The following is an 18199-nucleotide window of genomic DNA, read 5'->3' on the forward strand; positions in this document are numbered from 1 at the left end:
ATGAATTTCTTTACAGATATATCAAAAATTTTCACTGAGCGTTTCTTCAAAAATTTGAGAAAAAAATTCCTCCTAAGATTCCTTTAGGACTTTGCCTAAATCGCTGCATACATTTTTTCTAGATATCTTTTCATGGAATATTCAGAGATCAATCTATGATTTATTGTTGAGAAATTCAGTAGTTATTGCATGAATTTTCCCATGGATTGCTCCAAACAATGTTGTAGTGATTCCTCAACATAATAAATACTGAAGAGATTCTCATTTCATGAGACATTTTTCCCATGAATTTCTCCAAGAGCTTTACAAGGAACAATAATTCCTTCATGGATTACATCAAACGTTACGCTAGATATTTTTCCAAAAAATTATCTGAGAACTATTCTAAGTATTTATCATGGGATTCCATCAGAAATCCGTTCAGTGAACTTGCGAAAAGTTTTGCATTGGGCATGCTGAAGGATTTCTTTGGAAATTCCACCGAGGACTTCTAAGGGGATTTCTTTGGATATTCAGGCTCGATATTCTCAGATTATACTATTTTTTTTTTTTTCTGATAAGTTTATGTGGAAGGAAATCTTCAAAACTTTTTACAGAAAACCCTGAATGGATTTTCCCACAAATTGAAGCAGAAGTTCTGTAGGGATTTCTGCAAGATTACGTTTAAAGATTGTTCTAGGAATTCCATCAGGCATATGTTCGTATTCAAAAGAAAATCCTTTGAACATTATTCCAAGATTGTATGGGATTCTGCTTCAATTCCTTGAAAGAAACTTCTGGGAACTCCTCCAGGAAATCTCTCAACAAATTCGATTCGAAGATTTCTACTCGAAACTGTCTAGGATTTTTTGTTGGAACCTATTCGAAGGTTAATTTAGTACTGTTTCAAAATTTGCGCAGCAATTTCTTGAAAGGTTGAATTTCCAAATGGATTTAATTTGGTATGGGGGATTTTCTCGAACGAATGTTTGAAAATTTGCAATTAGAATCCCTACATAACGATGCAAATATGATCTTAGTAGCTTTAAAAATAACTATAATTACCAAGAATAGGATCTTAAAATAGCTACAATGCACTAGAAGGATTCATGTAATAATCCACGTCATTTGTTAAAAAAAAATGCCTGAAAGAACACTTCTAGTTATTCCTCTAAATGTTTCTCCATGTATTCCTCCAGGAAGTCATGTTTTGAGTAATCTGTGCTGCGTTTGCTGAAATTTATCCAAGTATACGTTCAATCTCTCCATGGAATTTCTCAAGTTATTCATTGGAAGGATTGTTCCAGAGATATACAGGGTTATGACAAAGCACTTCTTTAGTGATTACTTCAGGAATTGTTCCAGAGATTGTTAAATTCTTTTAAACGTTTTTCCTGTGTTTTTCAGTAATAGAATCAACTCTCCATTAGTCGAGGGAATCATCGAGTAGAGCGTAAAATCAGTCCATCTGTGATCCATCGAAGTAACTATGAAAAACAGCTTTGACCATGGCTCTATCGGCATATCAAGTTATAGAGATTTGACTGTTTGTTCTAAACTTTATCCAGGAACTCTTGCAAAGATTTTTCCAGAGTTTTGAGTAGTTTCCAGAATTTTTCCAGATTTTCATTCAATTGATAGTCCTGAAAAATTTCTCCTGCTATTCCGAGAAAAAATGTTAAGTAAATCCTCCACAGATAATGGTTAAAAATCCTATAAATAATCCAAAGAAGGTTTTTTCATTACTTTTTCAAATATTTTTCTCAGAAATTATTTCTAGATTTTGTTAGATGATTATTAAAGGAATTCTTCAAACTTTTTTACATTGAATCCCACTTAAGTTCCCCAAATAATTCTTATGATATTTTTAGAGTTCTTCTTACTGTTTTTCTTAGAGTTTTTGCAGAGATTCCCAAATTATCCCATTAGAATTCATAGACAAATTACTGTAGGGACTTAATACTTATTTCTACAGAAAACTTTTAGGGTTTCCCGCAGACATTTCAGGAATTCCAAAAAACAAATCGCTTCCGATCAAAAGTATATCGGTTAGAGTGGTTCAAAAAATTGTTTTTCACATCGCTTTTTCGATTCTAAATCAAATTCTGAGTGTCCTCCCAAAATTTGTACTCATTTTGATAAAAACTGAGACTGCATAAACCCTTTAAAGATTATACGGGAATTACTATTGGAAAAGCAAGCAATTTATTTAACCGGTCATAGTGTTTGCCCATGTGCTCTTGAGGATGAGAGCTACGTTGATACTGTGAGATACATTCATCAGCTGAATCTTTGCCGAAGATCGTTTTTAAATAGGTCGTATCAGTAATTAGTTATTGTATTATAACCAGTGACACATTCTTCAACAGTGTTCATTTAACTTCTGAACAGGCAACATTGAAAGATAGCACGCGCAAATCATGGCTACTATGTTTTACTACATATATACAGTGATGCCTGCAGAACAGGCCAATTATTATAGCCAAAGTTTTACAACTTATACAAAATTCAATAACAAATTACTGAGGCGTTCGATTTAAAAACGGTCTTCTGCAAAGAATCAGCTGATGAATGTATCTCACAGTATCAACGTAGCTCTAATCTCCAAGATCATATGGGCAAACACTATGACCGATTGAATGAATTGCTTTCTTTTCCCATAGTAATTCCCATATAAACTTTAAAGGGCTTGTGCAGTCTCAGTTTTCATCCGAATGAGCTCACATTTTGGGAAGTCACTCAGAATTTGATTTAGAATCGAATGAGCGGTGTGGAGCAAAAACGATTTTTTGAACCACTCTTATTTCGGTTCACAGGTCTAATTCACACATTTCCAACCGAAGAAACATTAACTAGCTAAAACGAGGATGAAAGGGAACGGACAAAACAAAAGAGATTTGTACTTGTGGCTTTCAGTACAGAAAACATTTATCGTTTCTAAAATTATTCTCCAACAGTTGATAAGCTCACATCGCGCTCTCTCCTAAGCGTAGGAGACCACAAAGAAACTCTGCGGCTACTGAGTTGCTCTGTTCCATATCGGCTAATATCCAAGGACTACTGCGATCTAGAAGTACCATGCATCGACGCTACTACGGAACGGAGATTTGGAAACTAGAAATAATACGGAGGACGAAGGGAGCTAACATACGGCTAATCGGGGGTGGTTGTCAACGGAAATACGGAAGCATAGAGTATCGTAAACGTATATGTACATACAGCATTCGTTTCATGTACCTCTTGCGGACGACCAGGGTGTAGGATTCCCGGTGCCCAGAGCTGAGGTATTTCATCTTGTGACACCGAAATTGAGTTGTCCTTTTTTCTGGGATAACCTTCCCTTTGCAGTTAAACACACACACGCACTTGGTTCCGTTTGCCGGGAAGGTTAACCAGCTGTAGACGTTCGCGGCTGTCTCCGTTAAACGGATGAGGTTCGTTTCGTTTCGTTGATGATGGGTAGCACGTGACTACATAATCGGTTCGTTGATCCTGCGGAATATGACAGGATCGACGAAGAGGAGAAACACTGCTGCCTAGTAGCACTCAGTCACATTCAGTTCTGGTGAGTTGTGTTTGATGAATGGGTTCGCTTGATCTGGTCGATCGGATTATAATGAAGGATGCATTGGTTGTAGCGTGCACACAGTTGATGTCAGTAAAAGCCACAGATGGAAGATGACAGATGATTTGTGTTAATCCGACACAGTATGGTTGCGGTTAAGTATCACGCCAATATTGCTCAATCACTCACTTTCATATACAATCCACACTGAGAGGGCTTGGACGGCGTTGATCACCTATGCGTCTCGAAGACTAGAATCCAGTTACACGTTCTTGACGCACACGTTTAACTGTAGCACTAATAAGTACACTCTTCCACACTTTGCGCAAATCAAGCTGAATAATGCGCTCCAAACAGCGAACCGTGTTAAATCGAGCAGAATAAATCACAGCACACTACGACCGCCGATCGACAAATGATCAATCAACCAGAAATATAGCTTCTCTATCACTTCCAACAACAGTGTTATCTCACTGTTGCTTCGTTCCCGGAGGAAACCCCAGATTCAAAAAACGGCCACAAAACAGTAAAAATCAATTTTCAGCTTTTTCCTTCTTCACCGATTTTCGCTCCAGGTTCTATCACTCACTGCTGCACCCTGGACTCCCACACTGACGAACGGTGAGCTTCGATCGGGTTCGCTTTCGGGTGCTTATGCCTTTCTTCCATCCCATGTGACCACCATCGAAGACGTGATCTGTGACACCAATCCAGTACCTCACTCAAATCACCCACAATTTGTCACACTTCTTCGTCCTGGATCACCACCGAAAGCAAAATTCTCACGACAAAAAACGAAAACCTTCGCTTCCGACGACGTCAATTCGGATCAGGGCAGGCGGCGCGACAAGATCACCCTGGACAACGGTGTTAAACGTGCGATTGCTAAAGGCACACTGCCGAACCGTCGAACGCTGAACATAAACGCAACGCAACACAGTAGGCGAGCTAGCAATGCGATGCGAGCGTGTATGAAAACATTGAGCTCGATCGCACCACTACAGGGAAAAAACTACGAACCCGACCAACGTGCAGAGAGCATAGAAGAAGCATAAGCTTTATGCGCCCCCTAAAAAAATAAACAACCACCACAGAGACGTAAAGCCGAACGAATATGGTCGGGCGCAGAAGATGATTCGAGCAGTTCGAGCAGCTCCGACAGATTTTGCGTGTACCAAGTGCATTTTGTTTTTATTCGAATTCCTGTTTTATGGCCTGCGGGGACTGAATCGGACCGGACGGACGGCAGGGCATGGTCTCGGTCAACTCGGTCTGGGTGACGAACGGACGACGACGACGCAACGCAACGTGCGCCGCCAACTGCGATTAATTTGATTGCCGGGTGCGCAGAGCGTTTGATTTGTTTGAATTGTGTTGGAATGCTTTAGGCGGTCCCCGCTTACACGACGTCAATATTTGTTCGAATCCATCAATGTCTCGTTCAATTACTTTGCGGGGGTAATTGCCGTAATTGTTGTTATCGCTAGGGTTGTCGCAAAATCTCAATTAATCGATTAGTTGGTAATCGATTACAGTCCAAGAATGCCGATTATCGATAACGATTAATCGACTAGTATTTTACGATTAATCGAATTAATCGACCTTTTTTTCTGTCAATATGAGTTCTAACTACTATAAGGTATACACTCAAAAAAATCCAAACGTCATTGCTACGTGAAAAATCACGTAGATCATTCCATATTCATTTTGCCTCCACTTCACCTGACTAACATAAAGATCACTAAGCCGTTCATAACCATCAAATAATGAATCGGTAATTGTTACTGAGCTAACCTATCGCACTTACGTGAAATTCACGTAGGTGTCTAAGTTCATTTTGACATCTGCATATTGTACGTACATTCGGTGTTGAGCGCAAATCCTAAGATGGCGCCCGCTTGATTTTTGCAGAACTTCAGAAGCTGCTGAACTTTAAATCCTGTGTTAGATTGATTTTAAGGTAAATATGCTTTGAATACTGAAGAACCCCTGCATTACTTCATATTTTACACCTGATTTTTAACCTCTATCAATTATAGCACGCGAAGGCTGCAACAAAACAGAACAAACTCACTACATTTGGGAAACAAGATTGACAATGCTCAGATTGAATATAAAAATATCACAATCTTTTAGTTTTGTTTACATTTTCCAATTGAGAATTAGTTTTCTTCCAAAGCCTATTAGAGATAAGGTTGGTCTTTACTACCTATGATTAACGTAAGAGCTACGTGAAAAGTGCGATGGAAAAAAAACCACGTATGTTTTCACGTAACAATGACGTTTGGATTATTTTGAGTGTACACCGGAGTAAGCCAAAACGGGTGGGGCAACATGAAATACTAAGTTTTAAACAAGATGACAATAAGTGTTAGCAAGTTTTTTGTTTCGTAAAGTTATTTTAATTTGTTAGCACAATGTTTTTGTTAGCAAAAAGCAAACTGAACGTCACCAATAGTATTAATGTCCACTTCGAATAGATTAATTATTTGAATGGGCAGTATCAATGACGCAGTATGTCCGTTGGATCACATCCGAGATATTATTGCGTCTATGCCATATGAATTATGACGCGGCTTTAAGCAAAAAATGCCAAAATGTGATACCACCACTACAGGTTACGCCTTTGGTTTCCATCATATGGGCTAATGGATTATGCCCTCCCATCGCGGCAAGGTCGCATAACCAAGGGGAGGGGTTAATATTTCAAGTTACAGCTTTAACTCATATTCGGTTATTGGCTTTTCAAAACTATACTTTGACGAAGGTCTGTTGTGAAAAAATGAAACAAAACTGTGCAACCGTTTTTGGAGTAATAAGCTTTTATGTTTTTGGTACAACTCCAGCCGTGACAAAATCTTAAATACTTGAAAAACATCATATTGTAGTTTTTGGAATTCCCGAAGGGAACTCAACCGATTCGAATGATTTTTTCAGTGAAGCTTCTTATTACCTGACATTGTATAGTCCGCATTTTTTTGATAAATCGACTAAAAATAACATGGTGGCCTAAGAAATTTTATATGAGTAGTGTTGGTCCCCCAAGGAATACCGGAATGTATTCAACCAAACACAAAATCCAAAAATAGAAAAGTTTTTTTTAGACCTTGTGAAAAAAGGTGCAAAAATATCGAGAACCAAAAAAGTTATCACAATTTGAATTTTGTTTTGTGGTGATAAGATGAAGCTGCCAATAGAAGGGATAAGAATTATGCTTGGAATTATTCGAGTCGTTTCTGTTTTGATGCTATAGTTTTTCTTCTTCGGATTTTACTATGAATTTCTTTTGGGATTCCTCTAAAAATTCCTGCAAGTATTCATCCAAGGATTCTTGTATAAATGGCTTTGGTAGAACATTTAGGGATTGCTTATGGGTCTCCTTCTGAAATTTCTTCAGAGATGGCTGCAAGTATTCAAGAATTCTTTAAGAAATTTGTTTCAGGAATTCTCCAACCATTGCTTCAAAAAATATCATTTGGCTCTTCCAAAACATTTTCATGTGGTTCTATCAAGATTTCCTCCAGGAAATACTTTCAAAGTTAAAAAAAATCTATTTGACGTTCTCGAAGTATTCCTCCAAGCAATTCCTAGGATTTTCCTTTATAAATTTATCCATTGATTCTCCTATGCCGTATTCTAGGAATTGTTCCAGATACTTTTTTCAAGGGATTCTCCATATTTTACAGTCATTTCAGTTCAAATCGGCTAGAATTTCCACATGTTTTTTTTATTTCAGGAATCCCTTATTTGTTCTTACAAGATTTCCATGAAGTCTACCGATAGTTCTTCAACAAATATATCCTAAAATTCCTTCCAGGGTTCTTTAGTAAAACAACAAGTATTATTCCTGAAATTCTTTGAAGAATGCATGTAAAAGCTCATCCATTACATTGATACATCTGAAAACTCCTCCTGGAATTGACTTTTTTTCAGAATTCCTCCAGTTATTTCTTCTGGGGTTTCTTCAAACATGTCCTCCAGATTGTTTTCCTCATACGATTTTTTGGGGGAATCCCTTGAACAATTCCTAGAAAAAATCAGGAGGAATCTGTAGACTACTCCTGGTGGAATTCTCGGACGAATTTCTGTTTCTTAGGGCATATACTGCACGTGCACATAGAGGACGTCGTGTACGGTTTCATGAGGGTTTTCTTGTGGTGCGTTCCATAGGAATCCTAGATGAAAGTGATAGAGAAATATTTTGGATTGTTTTTGGGAATCGCTAGAGATCAATGAGACAGTTTTTTTTTTCTTTTTGGAAAATGCCTGGAGGGGTCGTCTTGACAATAATGCCTGGAGGAGTCTTGAAATGAAATCCGAGACAATCTCTACCAACTTCTTGGATAAATTCCATGAATCCTTTGAAGAAATGCCTGGACCGAAATAATTTAGGAAGGAATCCATGAAGAAATTTCTGAGGCAATCCCTGAAAAATATGAAGGAATCTCATATATGAGCTTCATGTTGAATTTCTAGAGACATCTACATGGATTACACAGCTATAAATGGTAGGTGTTCAGACAGACCGCACTAGATGATATTTTTGCCTTGCAAAGATAAGTCAGAGACTCCGTCAATTCTGATTTTTCTGATGCTATTTTGATACAGATGTTTCACAATACAGAGAAATTTCATTGTTACAGCAAATAATGCAATTCTTTGTTATTCCGAACGCTTGGGGTACGTTTTTCTGAAATAAAAAAAAACACTTAGTTCAGTCTTTTTGAACACCGACCAAATATTCCTAGAGATCTCTATGAAAAAATCTTCGCAGTGTAATTCCTGAAGCAATTTTTGGATTTATCTGTGGAAAATTCCATAAAAAATTTTAATCTAGGAATTCCTGGATAAATTGACGGGAGAATCACTCTCGAAATTTTTCATGCAATATGTTTTAAAAATTCTGGAGAAATTTCTGTAGCCCTATCTGTACCGATTCCATGATCCTAGGTTGTACGTTTTTTACTTTTGTATAAAAAAAAAATTCGTACACTGAGGAAAAAAATATATCGATTTCCATACGAAACGATTATGAAATTTTACCAGAAGAAAATATTATAAATTTCATACGATGGCGTTATGAACGAATTAGCTTGTGGTATAGTATGCTTTTTGCAGTACAGTAGTATAGATTCCATAAATGTTTCGTATGAAATCTATGAATACTTGTTATGAACATCAAATTGTACTCGTATGAATCTCAATATATTTGAGTATGACGCTTGTACGACACTTTATGTAATTTATTTTATATTATTACGACTTTTGCAGTATTTAAATTGTAACAAGACGTTTCTCGTAGTATTTTTTTGTCGTATAGAATATCACTTATAGCGTCCTTTTCATTCTAAACACGACCACTTATTGGAAAATGTTGTTTGCAACTTTTTAAATTGATTATAAATGAGCACTTCAACATATGAAAACTATGCTATATTTTTGCAAAAAATTGACAATAAAAACATCGTTCACTTAAAAACATACATTTCGGTCGCTGTTTACAAATCAACAGTTTGCATCCCCGTTGAAAATGACATCCAATTGAATATTGCCGTTGTCAGAACTAAAATCACCTGGCAGTTCGGCACCGCTCCAGAAAGCTTCTTTGAGATGTTGAACAGATTCTGAAGAAGATAGTCGATTAATTATATGAAACAAATCTAATAACTCAACTTACGTTTTGTTCTACCCTTCTTGAAAACCTCGTATTCCCATTGTGCTCCCATTGCACGAGATAAAGCTTTACAAATTTCTTCTTTTGGCCGCCGTATTTACGCTCTACGTAGAATTTTCGATAATTACTTTTTACCTCTAAACACGGCAAAGGCCTGCATCAAAACTATGAAATTCGCGAGCTTCTTCTGTACAAACGCCATCTTGATCCGAATAGAAAGTAGACCAGACTCGATTCATAAGAAAAACGTATGAACTTTTTCAAACAAGGCTTGCATTGGATTTCATAAGTACATCGTATGAAATGTTATAGAGCCTCGTATGAATCTTGAATTTGATTCGTATGCTCTTCATAAACGATTTATGGGAATCATACGAATCGTATGAATTGTTTTTCAGCTAGCAAAATACTGTTTCATACGAAAGGTGTTATGAATAGTTATGTTATAGTAGTAGTTTCCTCAGTGTACTATCTTCGTGTTTTGTCACAAAATGAAGGATTCGGATATAACCTATTTAATATTTGATATGGTATGTCGTCTTTCTGAATGTGGATAAAAATCATAAATTTTGAGCTGACGAATTATGGTACAACATGGTGTTCAGAAAATGTCCACACAATGATCTACAAGAACCGATATCACATGGCCAAAATCAATCGTCCATGACTCTTGTGAATCAGAATAAAAAAGTAAGCCATACACGCTCATGCAAATTCTGACCATAGGTGTACCACTTCCATGATCAATTTTACAAAAACTGTTCAGAACTCTATTCTAGGGTCTCATACCATTTCATTAGAGCGAAAAAAAAACTAAATTCGGTTCAGAAATTATTTTTTGAGAGCGTTTAAAAGTATTGTAGCGCCGCTCGCCGAGGTCACTGAAAGATTTTTGCAGCATGGATATGTTCGTTTTTTAAAGTTAGTTTTCTTAAGTAAGGGATTATCAGAACTATCTCTTTTTAGTGCCAATGTCCAAAATTACCCCTATGCATAAAGAAAGCAAAAAAATGAGAATTTTTAATAAATTCATTGTAAACATTCGTTTAAAAATGTGGGAGTATCTCAACAGATACTTTAGGAAGATCAAGAAAACGCTGAAAGTGGAGGTAGGAATCTTTCCAAAAGTGAATAAAGGAAATTGAGCAGAATATTTTACGATTTTTTATTAAGATGATCAAAACACCATTAATTTTTGTATAACACGTTACAAAACTATGCCGGTGGACTGTAATGAAGTTAAATTTCATTATGGGACAATTCTGTTTGGTGTTTTTTTTACAACTTTTACTGAACAAATTATGTAGTCTCGTAAGTGTAACTGAAATATCATAGGATTATACGTTGAAAACTTGTATAAACTAAAATTGGACAAAAATGCAGATGGGCCTGGCTTGCGATTCACGGCAGTATAGGACTGTGTTTATCGAAAACAATTCTCGCACAGATGATTTTGGAAAACTACAATTTGGAGGTCATGCGCAAAGAATATCAAAATGAATAACTGCAAGATAATCTGACTTACCTGAGTTACCTCAGGGATGTCAAAAATCCTTGTTTGAACATGACACAGGCCTCTCTGCCAAAGGACGAAGTCTGCGTGTCATCTGTAGTCGATTGTAAAAAAGTTGGAATATTTTTTATTTATACTTGTAAAAATGGAAGATTTCTCCTAATGCTTCCAAAACTCAATTAATAATATTCCCACATAAACCATACATAGACATGTAATACGATATGTAATACCAGGAAGAAAGCTCTACAGAGAATTCAAAATAAAATTTTGAAAAAAAAATCTGTGAGTGCTGTCGAGCCTGTAAGCGTTGCTTTCGTTGTCTCTTGTTATAGATGTCCAATAGTGCATACTGAATCGTTGGAAAAAGTGAAATAGTTGATAATCCTCATAAACGGCTACACTAGTCCCTGTGTGTATGATTTTGTCTTCGTTGCAATCTACCTATGATAACAAATCGGAGAAACTAAATTGTGTATTTCACGACGGCATTCCAATTGATCACAATGGCGAAGAACTGCGAGAAATGCTCACTCTCTATCAAGGTTGAATGTGAGTTATACACAGTGTGCGAAGGAAATTGCGCCAAATGGTTTCACGCTGATTGTGTGGGCCTCACCGAAAACGACTTGTGTGCGTTGTCCAGCAATATCGTTTGGATCTGCGATGCATGCATGGTGCTATTCTGTAGGATGAGGGAGAAAACGAATATCGATGCGGCTACGAACACCGAATGCTCCCGACCCGTCGAAGAGGAAATTAATGACCTGAAATGCGCTGTAGCAAAAATCGCCGACATGCTTTCAAATGTTATCCAAAAACCAACTACCACTGCTGCGCCACCACATCATTCTACACTCGTGTCGTCATCCGAACTTCTCAGCAAAACCAATGATGAGATTTCTTGTGAACCAGTGCAACACGAGCCCAATAATTCTTTACACGCGTTAGGAAGTGAAACTTTTGCTGTATACTTGTCCAATATTGACAAATGTGTAACCGAAAACGACATTAGTGTGATGGTATCACGATCATTGAGAGCTCCTTTATCTTGTTGTAACGATGTAGTGAGGCTTGTGCCAAAACACAAGAACACTAATACTTTGGACTACGTGTCTTTTAAAGTTGTATTGGAAGCGAGTTTGAAACCACTAGCATTGAGTGCGTCTACTTGGCCTAGACAAATCAAATTTCGAGAGTTCAAAAATCGAATGAATGAAACATGGAAACCTAGTGAATAACGATAATCCTGAATTTGTCAATCGGTATTGTTTGTTTTAATCTTTGGTCGTTTATATGATGTTGTATGTTAGAATTTGTTCCTGATTCAATTGATTATTGTGTGAAAAGTGGAAATGTCTTGTAGTTAAACGTTGTTTGATGTAATTGTATGTTGAATGTGTGTATGCTAATTAGTTTTAAGCAGCAGTCTGTACGGCCTAGAGCCGAAGACGGTGAAATAAATAAATAAATAAATAAATAAAATGATTCTGAAGCTTCCTCCCTGGTATAGTAACAATGAGTTACATAGAATATCCAATGTTGAAAAATTGGAACAAATGTCAAATAAATTATATTGATAATTTCAGGAAAAAATCGTTACGATCTTCTATTGCCACGATTAATGCGTTATATATTTAGGTTAAGTTAGGTTAAGAAAATTGAAAACGTGTTTTTTTTTCTCTTATAAGCAGGTGAAATCAACTCACCTGTAAAAAATCTGAACTGCTACGGCAAATGAAATGTAGTATGTTGTTAACAAAATGTTAATAAATCTTACATTTGTTTTACCAAATAAGGATGATAGTGTTGTCCAATAACACAGAACACTTAGATATAAGAATTGAATGTAATGTTTGGAATGATACTAATCAAGAATTAAAAAAAAATGCTAGATCTATGAACATATTTGTGGTTTTATGATTGCCTGTGCGATAAATTTTCGAACCCAACCTTAAGGCTGGTTTGCTACCGACAAGAAAAGGAACCGCCTATATCGATGCGTGGAGAATTTCTTCTCAGAAATGGTTTAGGAAACCACATTTATCTGATCACAGTACGCAGTTGAGAAGAAATGTCATATTGAATGGGGCTCTCTGTAGGAAATTTTTGACCCATTCAGTAAATAAATGTCTTTACTTTTCTTGAGCGAAACGGCATACTTAGCTTTACACAACACAGTGTTTTACAGAAAAACATCAGCGTAGTTTGAATTGGACATTTTATTTTGAAAAAATCGTCAAATAATCGACGTCAATTAATCGATTAACTCGATTATTTAGTGAGCCAGGAATCGATGAAAAATTAATCGATTAGTGAGTCGATTAATCGATTAATCGAAATAATCGATTAATTTGCGACAACCCTAGTTATCGCTCCGAGCGAATGTCCCAAAAAATATATTTCGAAACAAAACGCAACGAGGCAATAAAAGATACAGTGAATCCACAATTAAGAATCACCCACAATTTATGAATCAGCTGCCTTTAAAGGACAAAATAACAGTAAAAAATAGCATAAAACATCACGGAAACATTTTCGCTTATAATTTATTTTGAGTAAAATTGTTTACGTGATGTTTTGTGTTGATTTTTGTTGTTATTTTGTCATTTAAAGTCAGCTGATTCATAAATTGTGGACGATTCTTAATTGTGGATCCACTGTATTACATGAAGTTAGCTAAGCATTTCAGTCAGATGATAGTTTGATGGATGGTATCGACCTTTTGGTCAAATTTAGAAGCCACAGTTTATTCTATTCATTCTGGCGTTACTGAGACAGAACCTGAGCACATTCTCGGTTATTAACTGAGAGCTTTTGGAAAGGATGCACTTTTCTAGAGATGATAATATTGCGTAATTTTTCAATAGGATCTATGTAACAGAAATTCTCTCCTTTCTCTCGCTCTCTCTCTTATAATCGAAAGAGAGCGAGAGAAAGGAGAGAATGCCATACTAAATCTTTTGGGAAGTTTTTCACTATAGATCGAAAAATGCTCCCCTGGCTAGCGTTTCATACAAAAACACGCAAAAGAGGAAGTTAATGTGACTCAGTTATTGAATCATGAGAAAATAAACAAAGAGAGCCTCAAAATTATAGATAGGTCCTCTTGAAAAGATACGCGACGTCTGCTTGAAGGGTCCTATCTATGAAGCTGCGATTACAACGAACCAGGATAGTGGTCGATACTCGGCTGGCTGATCAGAGAGTGGTACAGAGCGAAAGCTGAAAAGAAGTGAATTCTCCATAGAAAGAAAAGGTAGCACGAAGATGATAACTGAAGCACAAGATAACATGACCGGAACGATATGCGAAAATTTTATGCAACGATCAAAGACGTGCTGCACAATACCGAACCAGTACCCGCCATGATCGAGAGGGGAATTTGCTGACCTAAAAAAAAGGTGGAAGCCACTAAGTGGAAGAAACAATTTTAGCTAGGTGGAAGGAGCTGTTTTAGAAGATTTGGAAGGACGAACAAATAATACACATGAGTTAATTGTATATCATCATACACTCAGTGCATCATTAACAGAGCTGAATTCGGAATACTAAATATCGTCGCGCATCTTGTTCTACAGACTGGACACTCTTGAAGAGTCTTTCGTCATCGAATATCAGGCTGGTTTTCGTGTGGACTGACCAACAACGGATCAAATTTTCATCTTGTGGATGATCTTAGATACCGTTTGTCTTAAATTCCGAACATGACTCATATTCCGAACAGTAGGAATGTGAAAGGTAAGAATCCGCGAGTCGAGTGTTCGGGTAATGAGTCATGTTTGGAATTTAAGACAAAACGATATACTCCGAAAATATAGCTTGCAAATTCTTAGGAAACATTTCTTCAGAAATCAATAAAGATATGCCTTGAGATATATTTAAAAATCTTCTGAAAGAATTACTTTGAGAATCTTTAGATATTAATGTAGGAATTGCTGGGAAAAATCCTGGAACAATTTGTTAGAGGTGTTCATTACGAATTCTATGAAAAAATCTTCGAGGATTTCTATTACAAATCGTCATCCGTAACTGTTGTTTCTGGAGAAGTTCAGATAGAAATATCTGAAGGAATTTCTTCAACAGTTTTTTGGGAGCGTGAGAGGATTCATTAAAGAAATGCTTTTTTCTATCTTTATTTACGAGATTTTCAACCCTGGGCTAATTTATCTCGGGATCAACTGCTTCACTTCCCTTTCGAAGAAAGTTGTCACTATATTCATCGTTTTACCCCGAATGTCCTTTTATCGAATGCCAGTTCCTCGAATGACCTGTTTCCTTTTACAACCTCTTAGACCTTTTTAAACTGTATCACTTTAAAAAGGTGTAAGAATAGTCTTCAGTGGCAAGATGGTGAACTAGAAAGAACGATGAGAAATCAAGAAAAAGGAGATATTCGAAGGGAACATATCAGATCAGGGATGGGAAATGTACTGTAGCAAACATTTACCATCTCGACATTCACATTTTTCTACACGACCATCAAAATCCAAAGCAAACCATGACCGTTCAAAACAAAAAAATGTCACGGCTCTTCAAAACTGTAATCTTCCTCTTCTCAATGTTTATTCAAACTCGAATGCGAAATGACTCGAGCACAGTGGTGACACGATTTTTGCGGTTTTCGGGTTTTTACATTTTTGCTCGATAAAGGCAGCATGAAATTGAAATTTTTTATATGTATCGTATGATTGTGCTCTTGCTATTAGCGCTAATAGGTTTCAATTAGTTTAAAACACAAGCGATATATTAGCGATTGAATTATTTAACATTTTTTTCAATCATTCACCTCGAGATGGCTGCCCGAAAACGATCATACAATACAGAGACAAAAACAAAAGCCTGTATCAGATAAGACGTATTCCGAGTGTTCTTCCGAGAGCCCAAGCAAGCGAGTTCGGTTTGTGCGTCGCCGGAATGATTTTTTTCTCGGCTTTCGTATTTGCGTGTTTTGCGAATGCGATCCATGCCATCAGGATCGTTTACACAAACCCGTGTGTAGACATGTTGAAAGGTCGATTGATCGATGAATTGCAGACAGGTTTCTAATGCAGAATTCGGTGAGTTCGTTCCAATATGAACATTCCATAATATCCCGTAACACCTATGAGAAATCGTAGAGTTCTCTGCATCTTTCTTAAGTAGGTGTTCAATTTATCATTCCTCAACATTTGCAAGGACGTGGCTAGGACAGCTCTCGACTGTTGGAGGATGCGTCAATCTCTAATTGTCTAAGAGTCAAGGGTTCGTCCCAAATCTTTGTCTTTGATAACGGACGGGAATGAGGCAACCCTCATACAACGGTCTAGGACTGTACCACCTACGAATTTGTGCGAATTGCATAATGCTAATGCTAACATATCAGATAAGATTAATTCCATCCAGTATGAGTCGAAAAAAAAAATAGAAATTATGCTCGATAATATTCAATTTGGATTGAATTTCACACATGTTTTCAGTATGGCAGAATTAGTGTTTTCATAGACAAATTGATTATTTTGACTCAAGCATAACCAATAAAAAATGGCCTATGAGTGTTTTCATGCTATAAATAATTCTAAAATTTAAAATTTAAGTTTTATTTTTTAAATTTTTTATCACGAAAAATTTAAAAATAAAACTCAAATTTTAAATTTCACAAAAACCACATTTTTATATTTTTTTTACTTTTACCATAGAATCTTGGTAACAAACAAATGTATGGGACAAAGTTTCATGATGGAGAAATTTGCATTGAAAACTTTTTATTAGAACAACTTTTGGTCGATTTTTTAAATTATGATTTTTTGTCAAAATAAATAAGGTTCGTTGAAAACATTCAAAAAGTTGAAGCATCTTGAAATTATTCAAAACCATAATGATTATAACGATCACTTCTCTAGAAGTAGCAATTTTCGAAAAATAGGTCAGTAAAGAGAAATATGGGCTATACTCACAAAAACCTATTGTTCTTAATGGAGAATCGCGAATAAGTACTTAAAATAACCTATAGTGTTGTTTAAATAATACATTTTTGCATTAAATCTGAAATAACTGTAATATTACTGCTTTCAGAGAGGTGATAACGAGAAACATTATTTTATAATAATTTCAAGATTCTTATTATATCATCAAAACGTATTTATTTTGACAACATTTTTAAAATCAACTAAAAGCTGTTCTTAGAAAAACTTTCTAATTTAAAATTTCTTCATCATGAAACTTGGTGCCAAACATCTGTTTCCCATCAAGGTTCTATGTTAAACATTGAAAAAAATAGTAAAACATTAAAAAAAAAAATTCAGTGTATATTTTTTTCTCAAAGCCCAAACGGTTCACTACAACTTTTCCATAGAACTTTTTTTTTTCCTTAAAATCAACAGTTTCGGAACTAACATTTTTCAAATAAATTGCATGCTCATAGGCCATTTTAAAAATGAGTCAAAATGATCGATTTATCTATGAACAACACTCAGGGTGTCGACATAGTTAAGAAAATAAAAATTCCTGTCTTACTCGGACCTTCCAGTCGTTTTTCAGAAAAAAAGCAGATCACTTATTAGTTTGAACCGAAATAAGTACGATTTGTTCAAGAAGATACATATCCGACGATTTGAATGATGTCGTATAGGTCGTATGAATAAACTGAGCAGAAACTTTCACATTACTGAGATATACCTGTAAGATGACATTCTAGAGCGTTGGTATAGCAAAACTGAGCAATTGATTACCTATTTACTTTTCGAACTTGAAAATCCGTATGAACAAAGATGTACTCGCTTATTGAACTATCTCAGATATAATTCCACAAATTTCAAGCATAACCGACAATGCTGGACACCTTCCTGATAATAACTTTTTATATAAGACGCAACACTTTTACGATCATCCACCATGCTTTTTTCAGTAGGAGAAAGTAATCCTGAAATTTAACTATTTCTTTTTCGAGGTGGAATTCTAACCATTTCTTTCTAAAAAGAGAAAAAAGGTTAAATTATAACCAAGAACTTTCTTGGAGAATTGTTTCAGGGATATTCACATAAATTTCTCAGAAATTCCTTTCGAAATTCTTCAACACATTTTTCCAAATTTTCTAAACAGATCGAAGATTTATTAACATTTTTCCAAATATTCCTTCAATACTTCTCCATGAACTCTCTTAAGATTTCCTCTAGAAGCTCCTCATCTCCAGTTTAATTTCAGAAATACTTGTAAAGATATTTTTCAGGAATGACAGACTTTTTTGCCGAAAATAATAAGTTCTCTGATATTCCTCTTGAATTTGTTGTGCCTCCAGAAATGGGCCGAGGAGCTCAACTAAGAATTTTTTTATGAATATCTCCAAGTAATCTCCCATAATTTCAATAGATTATCGAGCAGATTACAGCCAAACCTCTTTTTACGCCCCTAACTGGGCGAGCGTAAAAAGAATTCAGAGCGTTAAAAGAGAGAGCGTTATTTGGAATTTGGAGCGTGAAAAGATGGAGCG

At 36.0% G+C, this 18199-nt stretch overlaps 1 protein-coding gene across 7 annotated transcripts in view; it reads right to left on the bottom strand.

Annotated features, from left to right (window-relative positions):
• The window catches only part of LOC5567344 (rap1 GTPase-activating protein 1), a 513675-nt gene that overhangs the window by 231638 nt on the left and 263838 nt on the right, over positions 1-18199 (bottom strand). Inside the window, exon 1 of one of the 7 annotated variants that reach the window (XM_021848366.1) lies at positions 3734-4443. The exons of 3 other annotated variants lie outside the window; for them this stretch is intronic. Coding sequence is in view for 3 of the 4 variants with exons in the window: in XM_021848363.1 (XP_021704055.1) it covers positions 3199-3272 (74 nt within the window). In the remaining variant the exon portion in view is untranslated. Of the gene's footprint in view, positions 1-3198; positions 4444-18199 lie in introns of those variants that run through there. 3 more of the 7 variants (XM_021848365.1, XM_021848364.1, XM_021848363.1) reach the window with 3 other exon arrangements.

The sequence above is a fragment of the Aedes aegypti genome, chromosome 2 (assembly GCF_002204515.2).
Source record: "Aedes aegypti strain LVP_AGWG chromosome 2, AaegL5.0 Primary Assembly, whole genome shotgun sequence".
Classification (NCBI taxonomy): domain Eukaryota; kingdom Metazoa; phylum Arthropoda; class Insecta; order Diptera; family Culicidae; genus Aedes; species Aedes aegypti.